The sequence below is a fragment of the Ambystoma mexicanum genome, chromosome 9 (genome assembly GCF_040938575.1).
Source record: "Ambystoma mexicanum isolate Mex_15411 chromosome 9, UKY_AmexF1_1, whole genome shotgun sequence".
Lineage (NCBI taxonomy): Eukaryota > Metazoa > Chordata > Amphibia > Caudata > Ambystomatidae > Ambystoma > Ambystoma mexicanum.
This window is the reverse complement of record NC_090931.1, coordinates 163,550,232-163,567,485: the sequence shown is the minus strand read 5'-3', so window position 1 is coordinate 163,567,485 and position 17,254 is coordinate 163,550,232. Positions and strand designations below refer to the sequence as shown.

At 45.5% G+C, this 17,254-nt stretch overlaps 1 protein-coding gene across 3 annotated transcripts in view; it reads right to left on the bottom strand.

Annotated features, from left to right (window-relative positions):
• Nucleotides 1–17,254, bottom strand: part of NECTIN1 (nectin cell adhesion molecule 1) — a 1,024,691-nt gene that overhangs the window by 762,416 nt on the left and 245,021 nt on the right. The window contains exon 6 of one of the 3 annotated variants that reach the window (XM_069614351.1): nt 336–16,333. The exons of the other annotated variants lie outside the window; for them this stretch is intronic. Within the exon in view, the coding sequence (XP_069470452.1) occupies nt 15,816–16,333 (518 nt within the window). The 3' untranslated portion in view covers nt 336–15,815. Of the gene's footprint in view, nt 1–335; nt 16,334–17,254 lie in introns of those variants that run through there. 3 annotated transcript variants of the gene reach the window in all.

Below are 17,254 nucleotides of genomic sequence, written 5' to 3'. Positions count from 1 at the left end.
GAGCCATAAGCAGGCAGAGTGTAGGAGCAGGGCCTCAGCATAGGGCATTGACAGACAGAGTGCTCGACGAGAGCATTAGCCAGGACATGAACAGGTGAACTGCATGTTAAGAGCATCAACCTGGGGCATAAGCAGGCAGAGTGTAGGAGCAGGGCCTCAACCTGGCGCACAAACAGCACTTTGAGAGGGAACTGCTTTATTTGGCTAGCAGTGGTGGGTAGAAGTGCACATCGGTCTAGGTGACGTCTCAGGGCGCATCGGCCTTCTTTTCTTTATGAAGTGTAATCGACAGGAGTTAAACAAACCGGAACACACCCAGAAAACGACAAGAGATGCTGGTTTTCAACAATTTATTTAAAAAACAAAAGATACATTTTTTAGCCACAATTTTGAGCCACTATCTTTATACAGGTCTAACACAGCTGGGCCACCCCCGCCCCCCAAAAAATTACACCCAGAAAAAGAACGCCTTTTTCTTCCTCTGCCCATCCCACCCGCCCAACATAATTACAAAAATGAAAACAAGTACCGTTAATGCTCAGTCAGTTACATTTTCTTTTGTTTACAAAACAATTATTTCATTACATCACGGACCAACAAAAATACAGGGAGAAATGGCAGGCAAACCACCGCCACTTGAGCCACAAGCAACGAAAATACGAGGCGGGGGCGGAGCAACTGGATTCTCTTGGCGGGAAAGTGCCAAGGTCGTTGTGGAATGTGCATTCATATATGTCTGTGTCAACAGGCCACAGAGTATGGAGACGGTGGCCGCCCCCCCCCCCCTTCTAGGGAGACTCAGGGGGCGCCCTGGGCCCATGAATGTTGGTCCAGTCTGAGAGCATGTTGTCACGGTCACCCATACATCTCTTGATGCACCTCTGAATATCATTATTCCTCTGCGTTTTGTCTTGCTACCTTAGTCCAGCCAGAGCGGGTCTTCCCAACAACCACCTAAATTGATTTGAGATGCAATGGCTTTGAAGTACCAGGCCCTGCAGATATCAGGTATCCGCCATTTCAGTCAATGCATCAGTAGGTCGAGGACAACATAATCTAATCGCTTAACTGCTGGGCTATTATGCATGTCTATGCAAATAGGACGAGCATACTCGTCCTCAGCACTTTAAGTTCCATATTGTTCCTAAATGCCAAAATCCATCCTCACTGGACATGAGGGGTTAAGTGTTTCTCCAGAAAATATTTCACCAACATTTTAAGCATATCACCTGTGCAATTAATAGGTCAATTTCATAAAGTGTGGTTTACAATATACATATATGTGTGTGTGTGTGAGGCATGTTTGTTATGAACTTAATTTTTTTAAAGTACAATTTCGTTTTTAATGTATTTGTTTCGGAAATCGCTGGTTTGAATCCCGGGTAAGAAATGTTGATAGACAAAATACATACACACACACATGGATACAAACATGTATAATTGCAATGTATGTTACACTGGGGTCACTATTTTAAATAATATTTTAAAAAAACATGAAAGTACCTTTTTAACTTTAAGATATCAGGAGATGTTTACGTAACTGCAATGGCTTTACGCTCTTTATCAAACAGCTTAAAAAAGTAGGAACTCTTGGATGGTGGTGGAGAAGTGCAAGCAGGGTGAGGACATGAAACAAGGAGAAGGTGTTGGTGAGGGTCGACCTGCAGAGGGGAAGAGGGGCGGGGTTGATGGGCAACAACAAAAATGAAAAGGAAAAGGGGAGGACATGCCTTTCATGGGGTGAAAGGGTATGGCGTGGGGTACAAGAGTTCTCTACCAAGTAATGATTTTAATTTTGTTTTTGTTTTTTTGTGCAACATTCCGTCAAAGGGACATTTTTTTAAAATGGCAACACCTTCGGCCTGATTCATGGAATGTTTAGCGCGTTGCAAAGTCTGCACCACACTAAAAAATCCATGAATCAGACCCGTTGTCTGCACTAATGGGTTGATAAAAGTGTTCAGTGAGTTATAGGTAGTGTATTTTCATTACACAAATAAACACAGATCCACTTGAGTCTGCCATTTTATGTTTCTGCTTTCATTCCTCTAAGCTTCACACCCATGTGTCAAAGTGCTCACACCAGTGTTTTAAGAATGTATTTGCCCCATTACTGTTTTTATCTCCCCACCCTCGTAAAAAAAAAATCATTTTCTGCGCTTCGAGCTACCACCATGCCACACTGCAGCGAACAGTCTAAAAAACGAGGTGCTCGTGAAGATTCTATGGGGGGGCCTTAGCATCAGAGGACTCCTCAATTAGGGCAAACAGTTGATTTGGAGGTGTGCATGACCTCCGAGTGCCACGGGTGCCCTTTACAAATGAAAACACACACTTTGTTATTCGGATACTATTTTGTTTTGGAATTTAGAATTTTTGTAATGGGTCCATTAAGTCCAACTCTTGCTCGCCCCAACTGTTCATACTCTTGTTACCCAGATATATGGGAGATATAAAATCCAAAAATGTGTGCAAGCATGGATGTTCCCACTTGGCCCTTCCCATGCTGTGTTAGGTGTTGCTTCCCATGCTGTGTTAGGTGTTGCTTCCCATGCTGTGTTAGGTGTTGCTTCCCATGCTGTGTTAAGTGTTGGTGGGAATTTGTCCCGATTGATTTTTTAATTAGGATACGATTTCCTTTGAAGGGCCGCATTACATTCCAGTGCACGTGTTGCAGGGCCATGTGGTGGGATAGAGTCGGAAAGAAATACCAAATGCATATAGAAGGGAAGGCTTAAGAGATATCGCATGCAGTCCCTTGACAATTGCTATAGGGACGTTTTCTTAAGATTCTGAATCAACTTGCCCCTAACTGGAGAGATTAAATTGGTACGAGGCATCCAGGAATCAGTGCAGTGTCGCTTTTGCGAAACAATTGTAGAATCCCTCAAACACTTAATGATAGAGTGTGGGTGCGCTCCAGAAGCTAAGAGAAGAATGATTTTGTAAATGTGTCCTCTCTATAGAGTCATTGAATACAGTAAACTTCTGGAGATATGTTACCCAAGGGTCTATTGCCTCCTTGGTGATTGTGGTAGTAACATTTTTTTTAATTATTAAGAGTGAAAGAAAGTAGCGAAACTAGTATAAGAGAGAGAGAACGAAGGACATTTTAAATTTTAACACATTGCTTACATTTTGGTCAAACTATTAGGAACAAGTAAAGTGCTTTTGCTAAGTGAATTGTAAGGAAGGATTTTAACAGTGTATAATTTTGTAAGAAATGTTTTTTTTGCATGCATTGTTTAAACTTCTTTTTTCGTTTTTTGTCTTGGATGAAGCTGTTTAAGTCCGACATTCTGTATTTCCTGTGTAAGTAGGGATTTCAAGAATGTATAATCGTCAAGAAACTGTTTAAGGTATTATGTATGATTGTGTTTATATGAGAACATTGTATAAGGTTTGTAATAAAACAATTTACAATTAAAACTTTTTTTTTTTTTTAAATAGAGTCTGGATCTGTAGCACCCAATTCTGTTCTTTTAAAGAGGTGGTTGGGGCGAGATTAGAAAAAGGACAGGATGCAGCCTCCCCCTGATAACATTAATTGGACCAATGTGTGGACCAGTCAAAATACGGAAGGGTCCAGCGTTACCACTCAAGAATGGTATATTGGAAGCAGAGTACATGACAACGGTGACCGCTGTGCCCCAAAGATCCAGCACACTCCGGAGATCATAAAACCTGTCCCATAAATAACCCTACAATGTTGCCTTCAACATTTACTGCAGGGACACACTGGGACAATAGCCATTCTCCTCACAGGAGGGGGTCACAGCCTCATCAGAGCACACTTCACTGCAAGAAATTGACCTATACAGGCAGTGAGATACCCTGCAGTAGGAGGCAACCTAGGTTCGTACAAAGACAGACAGATTTGGTGGGACTCCAGTCAATTCAGGCTTGGCAACAATCAGTATTATGAGAGGGGAATGCAGTCATTGTGACCTTCTGCACAGGCAGCGCTATCCCCTGGTAGTGCAGTTATTGTAGATTCTTAACATCCAATGGTATCCCCTCGAAAAACAAGTAGTCTCAGTTTCCATTCAGGAAAGTTTCCCCCGAGGAGGGCTGGCGATCTTTACTTTTACACATGCCATGCTGTCCCCTGGAATTGCAGGCATTCTCTGCTTCTACACAAGCAGTGCTATTCCGAGGGATTACAAGTGATTTCAGCTTCTACACAGGCATTGCTAACCCTGGTTTTGCTGGAAACCATTGCTTCTACGCAGGTAGTGCTAGTCTAAGTGATTGTAGGAGACTTCAGCTACTGCACAGGCATTGCTACCCGTGGGGTTGCAGGCAATCTCTGCTTCTACACAGGCTGTGCTTGTCCCTAGGATTTAGTTGATTTCAGCTTCTGCACAGGCATTGCTACCCCTGGAGTTACAGACAATATTTGCTTGTACACAGGCTGTGCTATTCCCTAGGATTGAGTTGATCTCAGCTTCTACACAGGCATTGATTCCCATGGGCTTGCAGCCAATCTCTGCTTCTACACAGGCAGTGCTATTCCCAAGGATTGAGTGGATCTCAGCTTCTACACAAGCCTTACTACCGCTGACACTGCAGGCAAGCTCTGGTTCTACACCATCAGTGCTGTTCCCTAGAATGGCAGGTGACCTCAACTTCTACAAAGACAATGGTTCCCCTGGGGCTGCAGTCCATCTCATCTCCTAAAGAAGTGCAACCTTGTTGAATTGTGACTGATACCGTCTTTAAACAGGCAGTTATTTCCCCTGGGGATTCCAAAATGTTGAGCACTTCCAAATCCAATTCTGTCTCCCGACAATTCTGAAGATGTGTTCCCTCTATCTCCTGGAACTTCTGAAGGGCCGGGCTACTTGCGACGTTCCAGAAGAAAGACGCCCTAGAAAGGCAGTGCTGTATATTGGGAATTAAGGAGGTCTGAGCTCTGCTGTGCTTAGATATCCGCTGGGAGTTCCAGAGGTGGTACATCCTAAAATGGCAGAGCTGAACAATGTTACATTGGGCTCCCTGAGCTCCTATAAATGCAAGGCTATCCAAGGTCTTCCAGGGGCCAGTGGGGCCAATGGCTTTGGCATTCCCTAAGACTTCTGAGGTCTGAGTCTTTGAAAATACATTTCTAATTCTCAGACTTCAGGTGGTCTGGGCCCCACACCAGCAGTGTTCCTAATCTTTTCCATTTAGTACCTTACAGCCAACAGGCATTTAAGTTTGGGATGGTCCTCCGGGTTGAGCACCTCTCCCGCAGGAGGGTCTTCTGCTTCTTCCCACTCAGGAGTTGAGTTTGGGTTTCCCATTGGAGACCCCAGGACGTGCTTCAATTCCTGCTTATGGTGTCCTACTCCAGGAGCAGATGGCTGAGTGACGAAGGAGTCCCAACTCAACCGCTAGGAAGAGGCCTGCCCACCCCTTACATGGGCCTCCTTCAGTATGAACAGTGTAAGGGGTCCCTCTGTTCTAGATTGCATTCAAAAAAGACTCTGTTGCACTCAGGGGGTGGGTGATGAGGGGAGTTATAGGATCCATGGACCAGTGTTAGAGGTGGTTAGGAGAGTGCGGTTCTCCACCGCCACGTCCAGATTGGACATCTCCGGCATCATCTGGCCACCCTCAAACCCACCCTGCACACTCAAAAATGTGTGTTGTGTAAATGTGAGCTTGCCGTTGACTGAGCCTCTCTGGCTGCTCCTGCCTCATGCAGACCCCCCTCCCCCCACGCCCATTTCCACAGCACAATTCACATGTTAAATAGCTGAACATTCCGAGAGAGAAAGGGAAGCTTGAGTCACGTGGTGGGGCCATTCAGTACCCTCCTCGCATCTCTAAGCCTTTCCATGAGCCTGGCAGAGGCTCCCCAGACCCCCTTTCATGTCAGCGACCCCTGAATAGCTTAGGAAAGCCTGACGGGTGAACACAAAGACCCCCCTTTAATTGTTTTGACCACACCGTACCCTGTGCTTCCAATCCTGGTGGCGTGAGCTTCGTTACCCAGCCGGATTAACAGCCTCCACGTGCTTCTGCGACTGAATTCGGTTCTTGAGGAGGGGAGCAATGAGCGTGGGGGAAAGGGAGGAGGGCGTTGGAGGTTTGGCGCCGGTAGAATGGTTTCCAAAAACTGTACCATGCACAGAGACTGGCAGGCCTATGGGAACGTCAGGTGATTTAGCCTGACATGCGACTGACCCGGACCCAACTCAACAGTCACCGGTCTGTTGAAGAATGCGTCACTTGCGGCTTAGCGTTGGCCCTGTGGGCGACTGTGCTAGTGGGGTGCGACGTCTGGACAGTAAGGGGAGCTACTCTTGTGCTGCATGGTGGGGCACCTAACCCAATGGGTAGGTTGAAGTCCTTCGTTCCTGGTACCATCAACCATTTTTGTACAAGCATGACTGACTTTTATAAAGTCCAGTGTTATTGTTGAGTGCCTATAGGGTTTATGTAGTTTTCTCCAAGTTCAATTTGTCACATTTTCTGTTACCACGTTTCCCCCATTTTTTCACCACCAAAAGACAGATAGTGGATTGTGGTAAGGAGTATAGATTAAGGGCGATAAGGTGGGTCTCCTAGCCCGCGTTTTTGGTGAAACATTGTAAAATATGCTGTCAGCACAAATTCGACCAAACCACATAGATCCGGACCGTGACATAAACGCATGCATTCAATAGATGCTCAAATTAATGAAGAGCTACCCTGCATAGACATAGAAAAAAGACTCCGGTTGCGGAATCGCATTCGTTCAAACAGAAGTCGTGGGACCCAAATCAAGTTCTTTTATAAGATGGCCACGGAACTAATTGTTTATGAAAGATTGAAAGGACTTTCACAATGCTTTGGGGGGGGGGGGGAGAGGGGGCGGAGAGGTTTCCTCTTTCTAGCTCGATACTTCCAGCAGCCGCCTCTCCAAATACCTTGCAGCACAGAAAATCCATCTGCACATTGAAATTGAAGAAAAGGGGAACAGTAAACAACACAATTCCCACTGCACACATAATCCCACCAGGGGTAGCAGCCCCCGCAGCCACGTCCTTGCAGCAGGCATTCCAGTTAAACCTCTCACTACATGCCCCCGAGTTCCTCATTTGCAATTCTCCAGCTGCTGCCATTAATATTCTGTCGCCATCTGACCGACTCTCGCTTTCTGGGGAAAGAGGGAAGACTGATCTGTTTGGGAGCGGACACGTTTTGTTCAACGCCACATACCGCTGCTCCAAAAAAATCTAAGAAGCACAAGCATGACAGACTAAATGAACAGTAAAACAGAAATCCTAAAACCCTGATTTAGCCTTCTTCAAGAACACGCAAGAAGAAATGCTACTTGATGTGGCACCCAAGTATATGCTGGTTTTAATTAAGAACATGAAAAGGCAATATTTTCCATGAGCAAGGTTACACTGAATGTTAGGATTCTAAAGACACTTCTGTCACTATGGTACAAGAAAGCAGCTATTAGGATATGGTGCCCTATTAAAACCACAAGCAGGTGTTTGAAGCTAAAACATTTCTTCTCGTGCTAAAGTAGTCATTAAGATGTTGCCTGTGTGGTTCAAATTAACTATCAGCTTAGTTTCCACCAAAGACACAATGTATGAACACTCTCAACCCGAGGGAACACAGAATGTACTATTCTAGGTTAACAACGCCAGCAACTGGGCAGATTTTACCCATTTAATCCAGAATTAGAACTGTGCAGTTCTAGTCACTGAACCGCCTAAAGCATAGATAAATGAGTACACTCGACAAGGGATCACATGGCGTCCAGAACTGTTTGGTGATGACTGCAAATAATGGGAAGTGTCTTACAGATGAACTAAAGACAGTAAGGAACTCAAGACCACATGCACATTGGGCTGTAAGGAAAAGATCAAAGGCATTGCACCTATTTGGTAAGTACCAAGATTTATCATAGGTGTCTGCAGCCTGTGGGTCTACTGATATGTTGGACTACTACTCTCATGATCCCTCACTGTTGACTATGCACACTAGGACTGGTGGGATTTCAAGCCTAAAATATATTGGGAGCCAAAGGTCGCAGACAGCAGCTTTATTGGATAGGCCAGAAAACCACGAAGGGGGTTCTCTATTATTTATAAAGGAGTCCGCTGTTTCCCCTTCCAGTTGTCCACCTTCACGAAATCGGTGCATGGTTTTAGCTCAGGAAATAGGTGCATGGTTTTAGTTCAGGAAATAGGTGCATGGTTTTAGCTCAGGAAATAGGTGCACGGTTTGGTTTTTACTCAAGAAATAGCTGCATGGTTTTAATTCAGAACATAGGTGCATGGTTTAAGCTCAGGAAATAGGTGCATGGTTTTAATTCAGGAAATAGGTGCACGGTTTTAGCTCAGGAAATAGGTGCATGGTTTTTACTCAAGAAATAGCTGCATGGTTTTAATTCAGAACATAGGTGCATGGTGTAAGCTCAGGAAATAGGTGCATGGTTTTAATTCAGGAAATAGGTGCATGGTTTTAGTTCAGAAGCTACGTGCATGGTATAAGCTCAGGAAATAGGTGCATGGTTTTAGCTCAGGAACTAGGTGCATGGTTTAAGTTCAGGAAATAGCTGCATCGTTTTATCTCGGGGAATAGTTGCATGGTTTTAGTTCAGGAAATAGCTGCATGGTTTTATCTCAGGAAATCGGTGCATGGTTTTAGCTCAGGAAATAGGTGCATGGTTTTAGTTCAGGAAATAGGTGCATGGTTTTAGCTCAGGAAATAGGTGCACGGTTTTAGCTCAGGAAATAGGTGCATGGTTTTTACTCAAGAAATAGCTGCATGGTTTTAATTCAGAACATAGGTGCATGGTTTAAGCTCAGGAAATAGGTGCATGGTTTTAATTCAGGAAATAGGTGCACGGTTTTAGCTCAGGAAATAGGTGCATGGTTTTTACTCAAGAAATAGCTGCATGGTTTTAATTCAGAACATAGGTGCATGGTGTAAGCTCAGGAAATAGGTGCATGGTTTTAATTCAGGAAATAGGTGCATGGTTTTAGTTCAGAAGCTACGAGCATGGTATAAGCTCAGGAAATAGGTGCATGGTTTTAGCTCAGGAACTAGGTGCATGGTTTAAGTTCAGGAAATAGCTGCATGGTTTTATCTCAGGAAATAGGTGCATGGTTTTAGTTCAGGAAATAGCTGCATGGTTTTATCTCAGGAAATAGGTGCATGGTTTTAATTCAGGAAATAGGTGCATGGTTTTAGCTCAGGAAATAGGTTCATGGTTTTATCTTACGAACTACGTGCATGGTTTAAGTTCAGGAAATAGGTGCATGGTTTTATCTCAGGAAATAGGTGCATGGTTTTACCCCAGGAAATAGCTGCATGGTTTTATCTCAGGAAATAGCTGCATGGTTTTAGCACAGGAAATAGCTGCATGGTTTTAGCACATGAAATAGCTGCATGGTTTTAGCACAGGAAATAGGTGCATGGTTTTAGCTCAGGAAATAGGTGCATGGTTTTAGCTCAGGATATAGATGCATGGTTTTACAGTGACACCGAGGCCCTATCTCATGTAGAGCAGAGTCTTAGGAGCAGAGATCTCAGCGGTCTGAATCTATATAGGGTGGGGTGGGCAATATATACTGAAAGCAGGGAGCATTCCCTTTGTAATGACACTAGCCTTTGCAGAGACCATGGAACCGTACATGTCCTGCTTCAATTGGTAGGAACTTTGAGACACACTTGACCTAAATTACTCAAGATCCTGCGCGTCTGCACCACCAACTGAACGAGTGCAACCAAGTGGGACATCTTTATCAATTTTTTGAAATGGCCAACAGTATTCCAGCAGCAGCGTGAGCCCAAGATATCTCCTCTTGAAAAATGGCACAGCTAGTCTCAGTTCCCTTGTTAGGATGAAAGCCCCATAGAAACCAATTGTGAACCCTGCAATCTCCAAATGATCTTGTAGCGGACAAGGTTCTCACCTTTATTTGAGCTTAAAATGTTATTTTAAAATTGAAATGGACTCAGTGCACCATAAAATCTTTTGGCAGCTACTCCCTGTCTCCTCCTTTTATCCTGTACAGGTCCTACTATCTACAAGCAGCCAGTGCTCTTTTCCAGCATACCTTTGGAGTCTTTGATGCTTGTGACATTAGTACTATCTTATCACTTATTACAATTAATTCCGATCAAAACTGCCAAGAGGAGTATTGATTTGGGATTACGTTATTTGGATGGGTGATTGACATTCTCGCACTAGTAGGAAAAAGGAACTAAAGGGTTGGTCTCTATGTAAGAGCCATTCTTACTGCTCACTTCCATCAGACTGTAAGTGCTGTTGACAAGCTGAACATTGTAATTGAAACTAAGCCCAACAAGAATGGGACTGGAAAAACACAAAATAACTAGATGAAGCAAGCAATATGGAACATGCCCTTGGACGACATTGAGTAAATGCATTAAGTGAGCCCTTCTGTTATTCCGGCAGCAGCCACTCCACTGTGTCGAAGGACCTGTGCAGCTACTGCTGCAAACCAGAATCATTTTCTGCACGCCTGCTCTTGTGATTATTTGATGTAGGCCATCCGGCGGAGTATGGACCTAAAAGCAGTGACCCATTGTAAACCACACTGATTTTCAGATTTTATCAGGGCTGTATTCGTGTCCCCGCTATTGCACATTTTTTATGCTGATCTCAAAACAACATTAATTTATCCAACTGTTGATATCTACGCAAAAGTCACTTATCTAATTGTCCATCATCAGTGTTAAAAAAAAAGTGCAGAGAAACGGGTCACCATGTTTCTGTGTGCAAAGGTACAAAACAAAATCACCTCAAACCCCTGGAATCTGCAAGCCCCTTTGCGCGACACAAAGATCGCTCCATAAGCCCATGAATCAATCAGGTTTCCTGTGGTTTATGGATGTAATTGATGATCCGTAGGAGACCTCCATTTCAATTATCTGAGATTCATTTCACAGTTTGGTCTTCTAACTACGAGGCATTTTTTTTGTGATGGGCTCTTAGTGAACTCTTACAAGTTTTGACCGAGCACAATCTGAAGGAGCTCTATGTTGATAGAATATAACCGCTGTCCTACAATACTGAGAGGCATTTTAAGCAGTGCCACTAGGTTGGTGAGTGATGATAAGGGTGGGTACCCAGTGATATGGGCTGGCGCCCTCTAGGGTTAGAAGCAGTTACTGTGCTGGGTGTCTCTACTAGTTAGGGCTCCAGTTAAGCACCATCCCTGCTATTTGGTTCCATAAAACCAGGCCAATACATCCAATAAGGACAAATAAGAGGCAACAGGTATGCATGTCCCTGACCAGTTATGCCACCTGCACTGCTCAAGTGATGTGTTGAGATCAGTGGTGGCTTGAGAATAGCACCTCCCAGAACTCTGCTGCATTCACAGACATTGCTCCTAAAATATTTAGTTTACAAGAAAGCTGCCTATTCTTTTTTTTTCAATCTATAGGTTTACTTGCCTAACATAATAACCAGTTGGGAATGAGAACTACATATTTAGTCCTTTAAATGTCCTGTTACACTAACTATCCAAAATTGGTAAACACTCTCGCCTCAAAATCTTCTCTGGAGCCCTTCTGGCAGCTGTGCAGAATATAGTGAACTGGTGGCGAGGGATGGGTGTGTCCCCCGAGGCTCCGGCAGGGAAGGGATGGACCACTTGCGTCTGTTATTGATGGGACAGGGTTTGAAGTTCACTCTTTGAGGCCATGAGGTGGGGGTTATTAGCTGCACGGGGAAGGGGTGCAGCGAGGCTGGAGTAGCCGAGGCCTGCCCTGGTCTGGCTAAAGTATCCCTTCTGAGCTTCAAATCTGGGAATGTAAAAGGGGTGAGTAGATGTTTCTGGATATCATCGTGCAAGGCAACACATTACGAGAGGTGCAGAACGTGGTGGAAAAACCCAGTCATTCAAATACCACAAATTCAATATTACTACCACACTAAGGGATACTGAGCAAGGTTCTGCAAGTTTTCTACTGCTCAGTGCAAAACTCATTATAATGTGGGTCTAAGTACAATCTCCAGAATACAAAAAGGTGCAAGGTTTAAGCTTGGAATGTCACAATGGTGGCAGCAGAAAGAGTTTTAGGAATCCTCTCTGGTTTCATATATGTACCAAGAAAGTTATGGTGGGTTTAAAAAGGTTTGGAAAAACACACATACACATATGAAATACATATCTTATGTGGCGGTTAGGGGTAGATTTTTGGAGATATATATTGTGTAAAACAAGCATTGTTCATGGTGATGGTGTTTGCAGCCTGGGCTGTTTGGGGAACATACAAGGAATGTAGTTTTTTCTTTCAAGGTTTGGAAAGATTCAATGCATGCATGAAATCATGAAATGAAGGAATGTTTCAGTCTGGGACTTCTCTTACTCACGGGGCGGCCTCATGCAGTTGACACAGAAGCACACGCTTTAAAACTCAAACGTTTGCAAAGTTGGCAAAGTGCACAGATTTGGAGCAGCTGTAGGCATGGCCGTCAGCACCACGGGCAGAACTGCATCGAAGGGTGTGTATCTGGGTGCTTCGGGGAAATGCTCACACACAGCGCATAGAAGGACGCGCTCGGATTTGGAGAGCAGTGGCAATGGTCATTGACAAGGTAACGACACTGGTGGGTTTACACAAGAAACAATGAGAGAGAGAGAGAGAGCAGCATGACAGCCATCAACAGTTCCACCAGCATAAGCCTACTGACACCCCCACTAGCCAGTAAAGGCACTGACATTCCTCCAAATCTATCACACCCATGTTATGTGTTGCGGCGGGTGTTGGCATGCCACTCCAGAACTCCTACTGGCCTCGTGAGTGCAGACCAGTGATACTGGTGCAACCTTTTGGTGATAGACTGGATATGCCCCCCCCTTTCCATCCACGGTGACTTTTTGGTTCATGTAGCATTAACCGACCTGTAAATCAAACTTACGATATTCATGGCATGGCTTGTAAAGTCATGACAGCATCAGTGCTTCATTTGTGGGGGTGCTTGCCAGGGCTCAGACCGAGTACTTATTTTTTTGCCCCAGCACTTTGTTTGAGACTCACTTTAATTACGAAGTGGTGATAGTCAGTGCATCCATCAACCACGATGAGCAGGTGCGAGCCGCAGTGTAACCCCAAATATGTCGACACTGTGGGGAGCAGCTATGGGTGGTGGCAGCAGTGGTGCCCACCCGCAATGTCCCAGGAGTGCTAGAAAATATTTGGGCCCTGGCACTGATTTTATTTACAAATTTAACACTGGGCAGCGTCATCAGTGCCATTGTTCTGAACCTCTAAATGGAGGCCTATGTTGAAACTTCTGCACGCTCTCACACCGAATCCCCTCAACTTTCCTTCTCATGATGTCAAGTTTGAGGCACACAGAAAAGCTGCATAAGGTGTGTGATGCTGCGTGCTCGTATATAGGACCATTCTACACTGAGGGCCTAATGTTAGATGATAAAGCACAGCATGCAGTCGGTTCAGGGTTGGCACAATAGAACAGGCACGGGCCATATGCACTTAACACAATCTGGTGTCGAATGGTTGCAATTGTTAAAGTCCTCTTCTGAACTTGATCGCAACATGTATGGTTCGCCATGACGGTAAGTCGCTGGCCTGCATTAAAATCAGGTTATTACCATGTGATTAAGGCAATGATTTTCAAATGGCTCTTTTGCTCTTAAATTGATGAAAGGCTGATGTTCTGCCATGTTGAGTATCTTGTATGACGTTCTGGGCATCGTGTGACCCTCCTAATGTTTTGGTCTATGCTGGCCATAGCTCCTCATCATTGGTCATGCTGACAGTGGTTGACGGGCCCTGCAGGCCAAAAAAACACCTTGAGAGCTACAGGTTGCCTACCCCTGCTTGGGAGAAAAAACACAATCATGGCTTCAAGAGAACATGGCAGTGAAAGGATTAATTACACTGGGACCTTCCACAGACCCTGCTCAGTAAGCTGAACTAGCAACCTGGCCAGATGCCGTCAGGTTCCCCGGCCCTTCTCCGGCATGATAGCCCGAGGATCAGAGGAAGGAGGGCGCATCTATCAGGTGGCTGGTAAGTGGAGCTGTGCATTCTCTCTGGGCCCGAAGAAGGGGCCATGCGCTCTATCCTCGAACACTCATCTGTGGCCCTGTGCTGTGGCTATGTGGGACCTGCAGTTTCACCGTGCTTTAGTGCCTAGTGCCCAGACATCGGTGCATCCTTGCCTCATTCAAAAACAGGAGATGTTTTCATACTATGCCTTACTCTTAAGCACCTGGCTGCCCACCTAAGCACCCCGATGCAGCCCACTGTTTACTCCTGAGCCCACAGCTGCGTTCACCCTTGTTTCACTAATGATTTACAGGTTAGACGAGGTTTTAAGTATGTGCGCCCAGCCAGGCCTGCTTTACTCATGGGAATCATGGCATGCCTCATTGTTTTCACTTTTACCCCCAGCTGTGCTTGCTACTGCTCCAGCTATTGCCCTTGCCTCAAAGCCCAGAGTTTCAGCAACCACCTTTGCCCAACTGCTTTGTGCTTTAGCACTGAGTTGCGACTTGATGGTTTACCCTTCAGGGCCCAGATCTAGCTCTCTATTTAAATCTCTAGCCCCCAGCGCTATGATTCAGACGTCCAGACCCCTAGTGCTCGTCCCACCCCCCCATGCCATAGATCCTGGGCATCTTCTCAGCTTTCAGTAATTTAGCTACCATGGGTATTCAGGCCTGGCATGATCCGCTCTGCCTCTGGGTGTTTCCTGTGTGGACGCTCGTGCCTTACATGGGTTAGTTGGGCACCTCTGCAAACCTCTTTGAGCTCATCCCACAGAACATGCCCCTTCCTGGGGAGGCTTCCTGCAACAAACAAACTGTTTTCATAATCTTTGGAACCATGAAGACATTTGGCAAATGAAGACATATGGAGAGAGCGCACAATATTCAGAATGTCTCGCCTTTTACACATGAAGTCAACATGCTGCAATGGTGCTGTCCTGCATGGATCAGTGGGACTGCTGGGTCAAGTAAGCAAGACCACGTGTTATAAACAGGATGTAACATGTCTGAACGTGTACAAGAACCCAGGCATTGGCACCACAGGCCCTTCATAGAGTTGGTCCACATTTGGCTTAGTGGAGTGGTCTTTACAGTAAATATACATTGAAGGATTAAGATGACCCTTTGTCTGCCAATATAGAAATGCAGATAAACCTTCGGAAAGAAAGTAACATATACATACATCAAAAGTCCATCTCATGATTCTGGAATATGAATTTGAAGGAGCGACAATGGCAATGTCGATCCCGTGTCATTGAACATCATGCAGCAGTTACGGGTTACCTTTCATCACAGGGTGGCAGGGTTCTGTAAAGAGGTCTGGTGGTGAGAATGGTTGGCTAGGCTTGGCTTCTGAAGAAATGCCACATAGTGTGCCACAGTGTGTTCTCCATCCCCACAAAATTAAACATACACGAAAATAGACAACATAGCAAGCAATTCCAGTGTTTAGGGGATGCTCTGGAGAAAGGGTGATGCAGCGGGAGACACAATGACACAGGGGCACGGCAGCTTTGGAGGCGGTGGCGTGCGAGTTCAGTGTCACAGACAGGCAGCCATCTTCAGCAGAAGTAACAGTGACACCACCAGTCCAACATGGGATCACGAGCGGGGATCCCAAAAGGACCCGAAACATAAAAATGGACATAAAACAGTTACGACAGAAGCTGCCAGCTATGCCCCAGTGTTCGCCATGGCCGGAGGCTGCTGTCGAGTCTCTATTCATCTCGAGTTGGGCGCCGTATGTGCGGTGCTTTTGGACATGCATGTACTGTGCTGTAGGCTTGAGCGCACACCTCGCTCCTAGAACTGCACATGCCGCCACCATTACACATACCACTCCTTTTTGGAAATGAAGGAGCCATCCTTTTGGGACACCATGCTGTCCACCATGTCCAGCTGCTCAGGTTCATACTGGAAGTCCAGTGTCCGCTCGTCACTGTACTCCTGGGTGTCGCCCTCATCCATGGTCAGGTAGGGCCGCCTGGACTCATCCACATACTTGGGCCCCGGCTTGCGCCCCTCTTCCTCTTCTTCTTCGTAGCTGGAGGTCAACTGGCCAAGCTTCTTCTCATCATCTGAGTCCTCGGGGTACTGCAGGCTCTGGGACACGGGTGGGTGCTGGGGGACACCGGCTTTGCTGTAGCCATTACCATAGATGTGTTTTTTGGTGCTGTAGTCTCCCTTGAAGGTGTGATGCCGGTGCCTCAGCACCACAAAGAGGACAATGGCCACCACCAGCACCAGCACGACTCCGCCCACAACGCCCCCAATTATGGCCATGGGAATGGCTGGCACCGTAGTCCTGTCCTGCTGTCCTGTAGGAGTCGGGATGAAGGGGAATTCTGGGTAGGAAAAGACAGATGGAAGGGGGACACAGGTCAGTCCTGAGCTACGTTCTGTACCACGTGATTAATCAATCTTTTTTTTAATCACATTAATAATTGTTACGGGAAAATGAGGAATAGGAAAAAGGAAGGGAAAAGCAAGGAAGGGACGAAGCATGCATCTGCCACCCACTGCGTCCTCAGTCCCACTAGTACGTGTCCAAATATTTGACAATTATGGAAGGAAAAGGAGCATTTTATTTAGCATGCAGCGCAGTGACAAATCAGCAAGTTACTTGTCCACCCAACAACCAGACGTAGGACCCTTCCTCAGACCGCACTGAAATGTCAAGAAACTCACCCGAGAGGCGAGCAGAGGACAAGACCGGCAAGCACAGAGCAGGCATGAAACTGACATGTACTTCACAGACCGTTACATGATTCAACATCAGACAACATGCAACTACACACAAAACAGCGACCCACACATTATTGTTAGGGAAGCAGACACATACAGCTGCGACCAACAGATGCATTTTCACGATCACCTCGGTGAGGCTGGCTAAAAGGCGTTTTTGGGACATTTGCTTTGTGAGAAATAATATTGTGCATAAAGCAATGGAATTGCATTCTGCCCTCAGCGTGAAGTGGGCGAAGGATTCGTGGATTGTACGATTAGAGGTTGTGGTGCGGTCAGTGGGTACAGGTTGATTGGAATGTTTCAGTGGGGAGAAAGTACAGACAGCAGGTCTCTGCATCAATGCTCTATAACATTGCAAAGCTTATAGTACTGGAGAGCATGGCTGACTCGCAGATTTGGTATCATGTTGTTTCCACCAAGTAAATTACTTAAAGTAATTTTCTTCGTGGTAATTAGTTTGAATTACGTAAAATTAATTATATGTAGTTGTGGGTTAAGGGATAAAAGAGGGGTGGGGT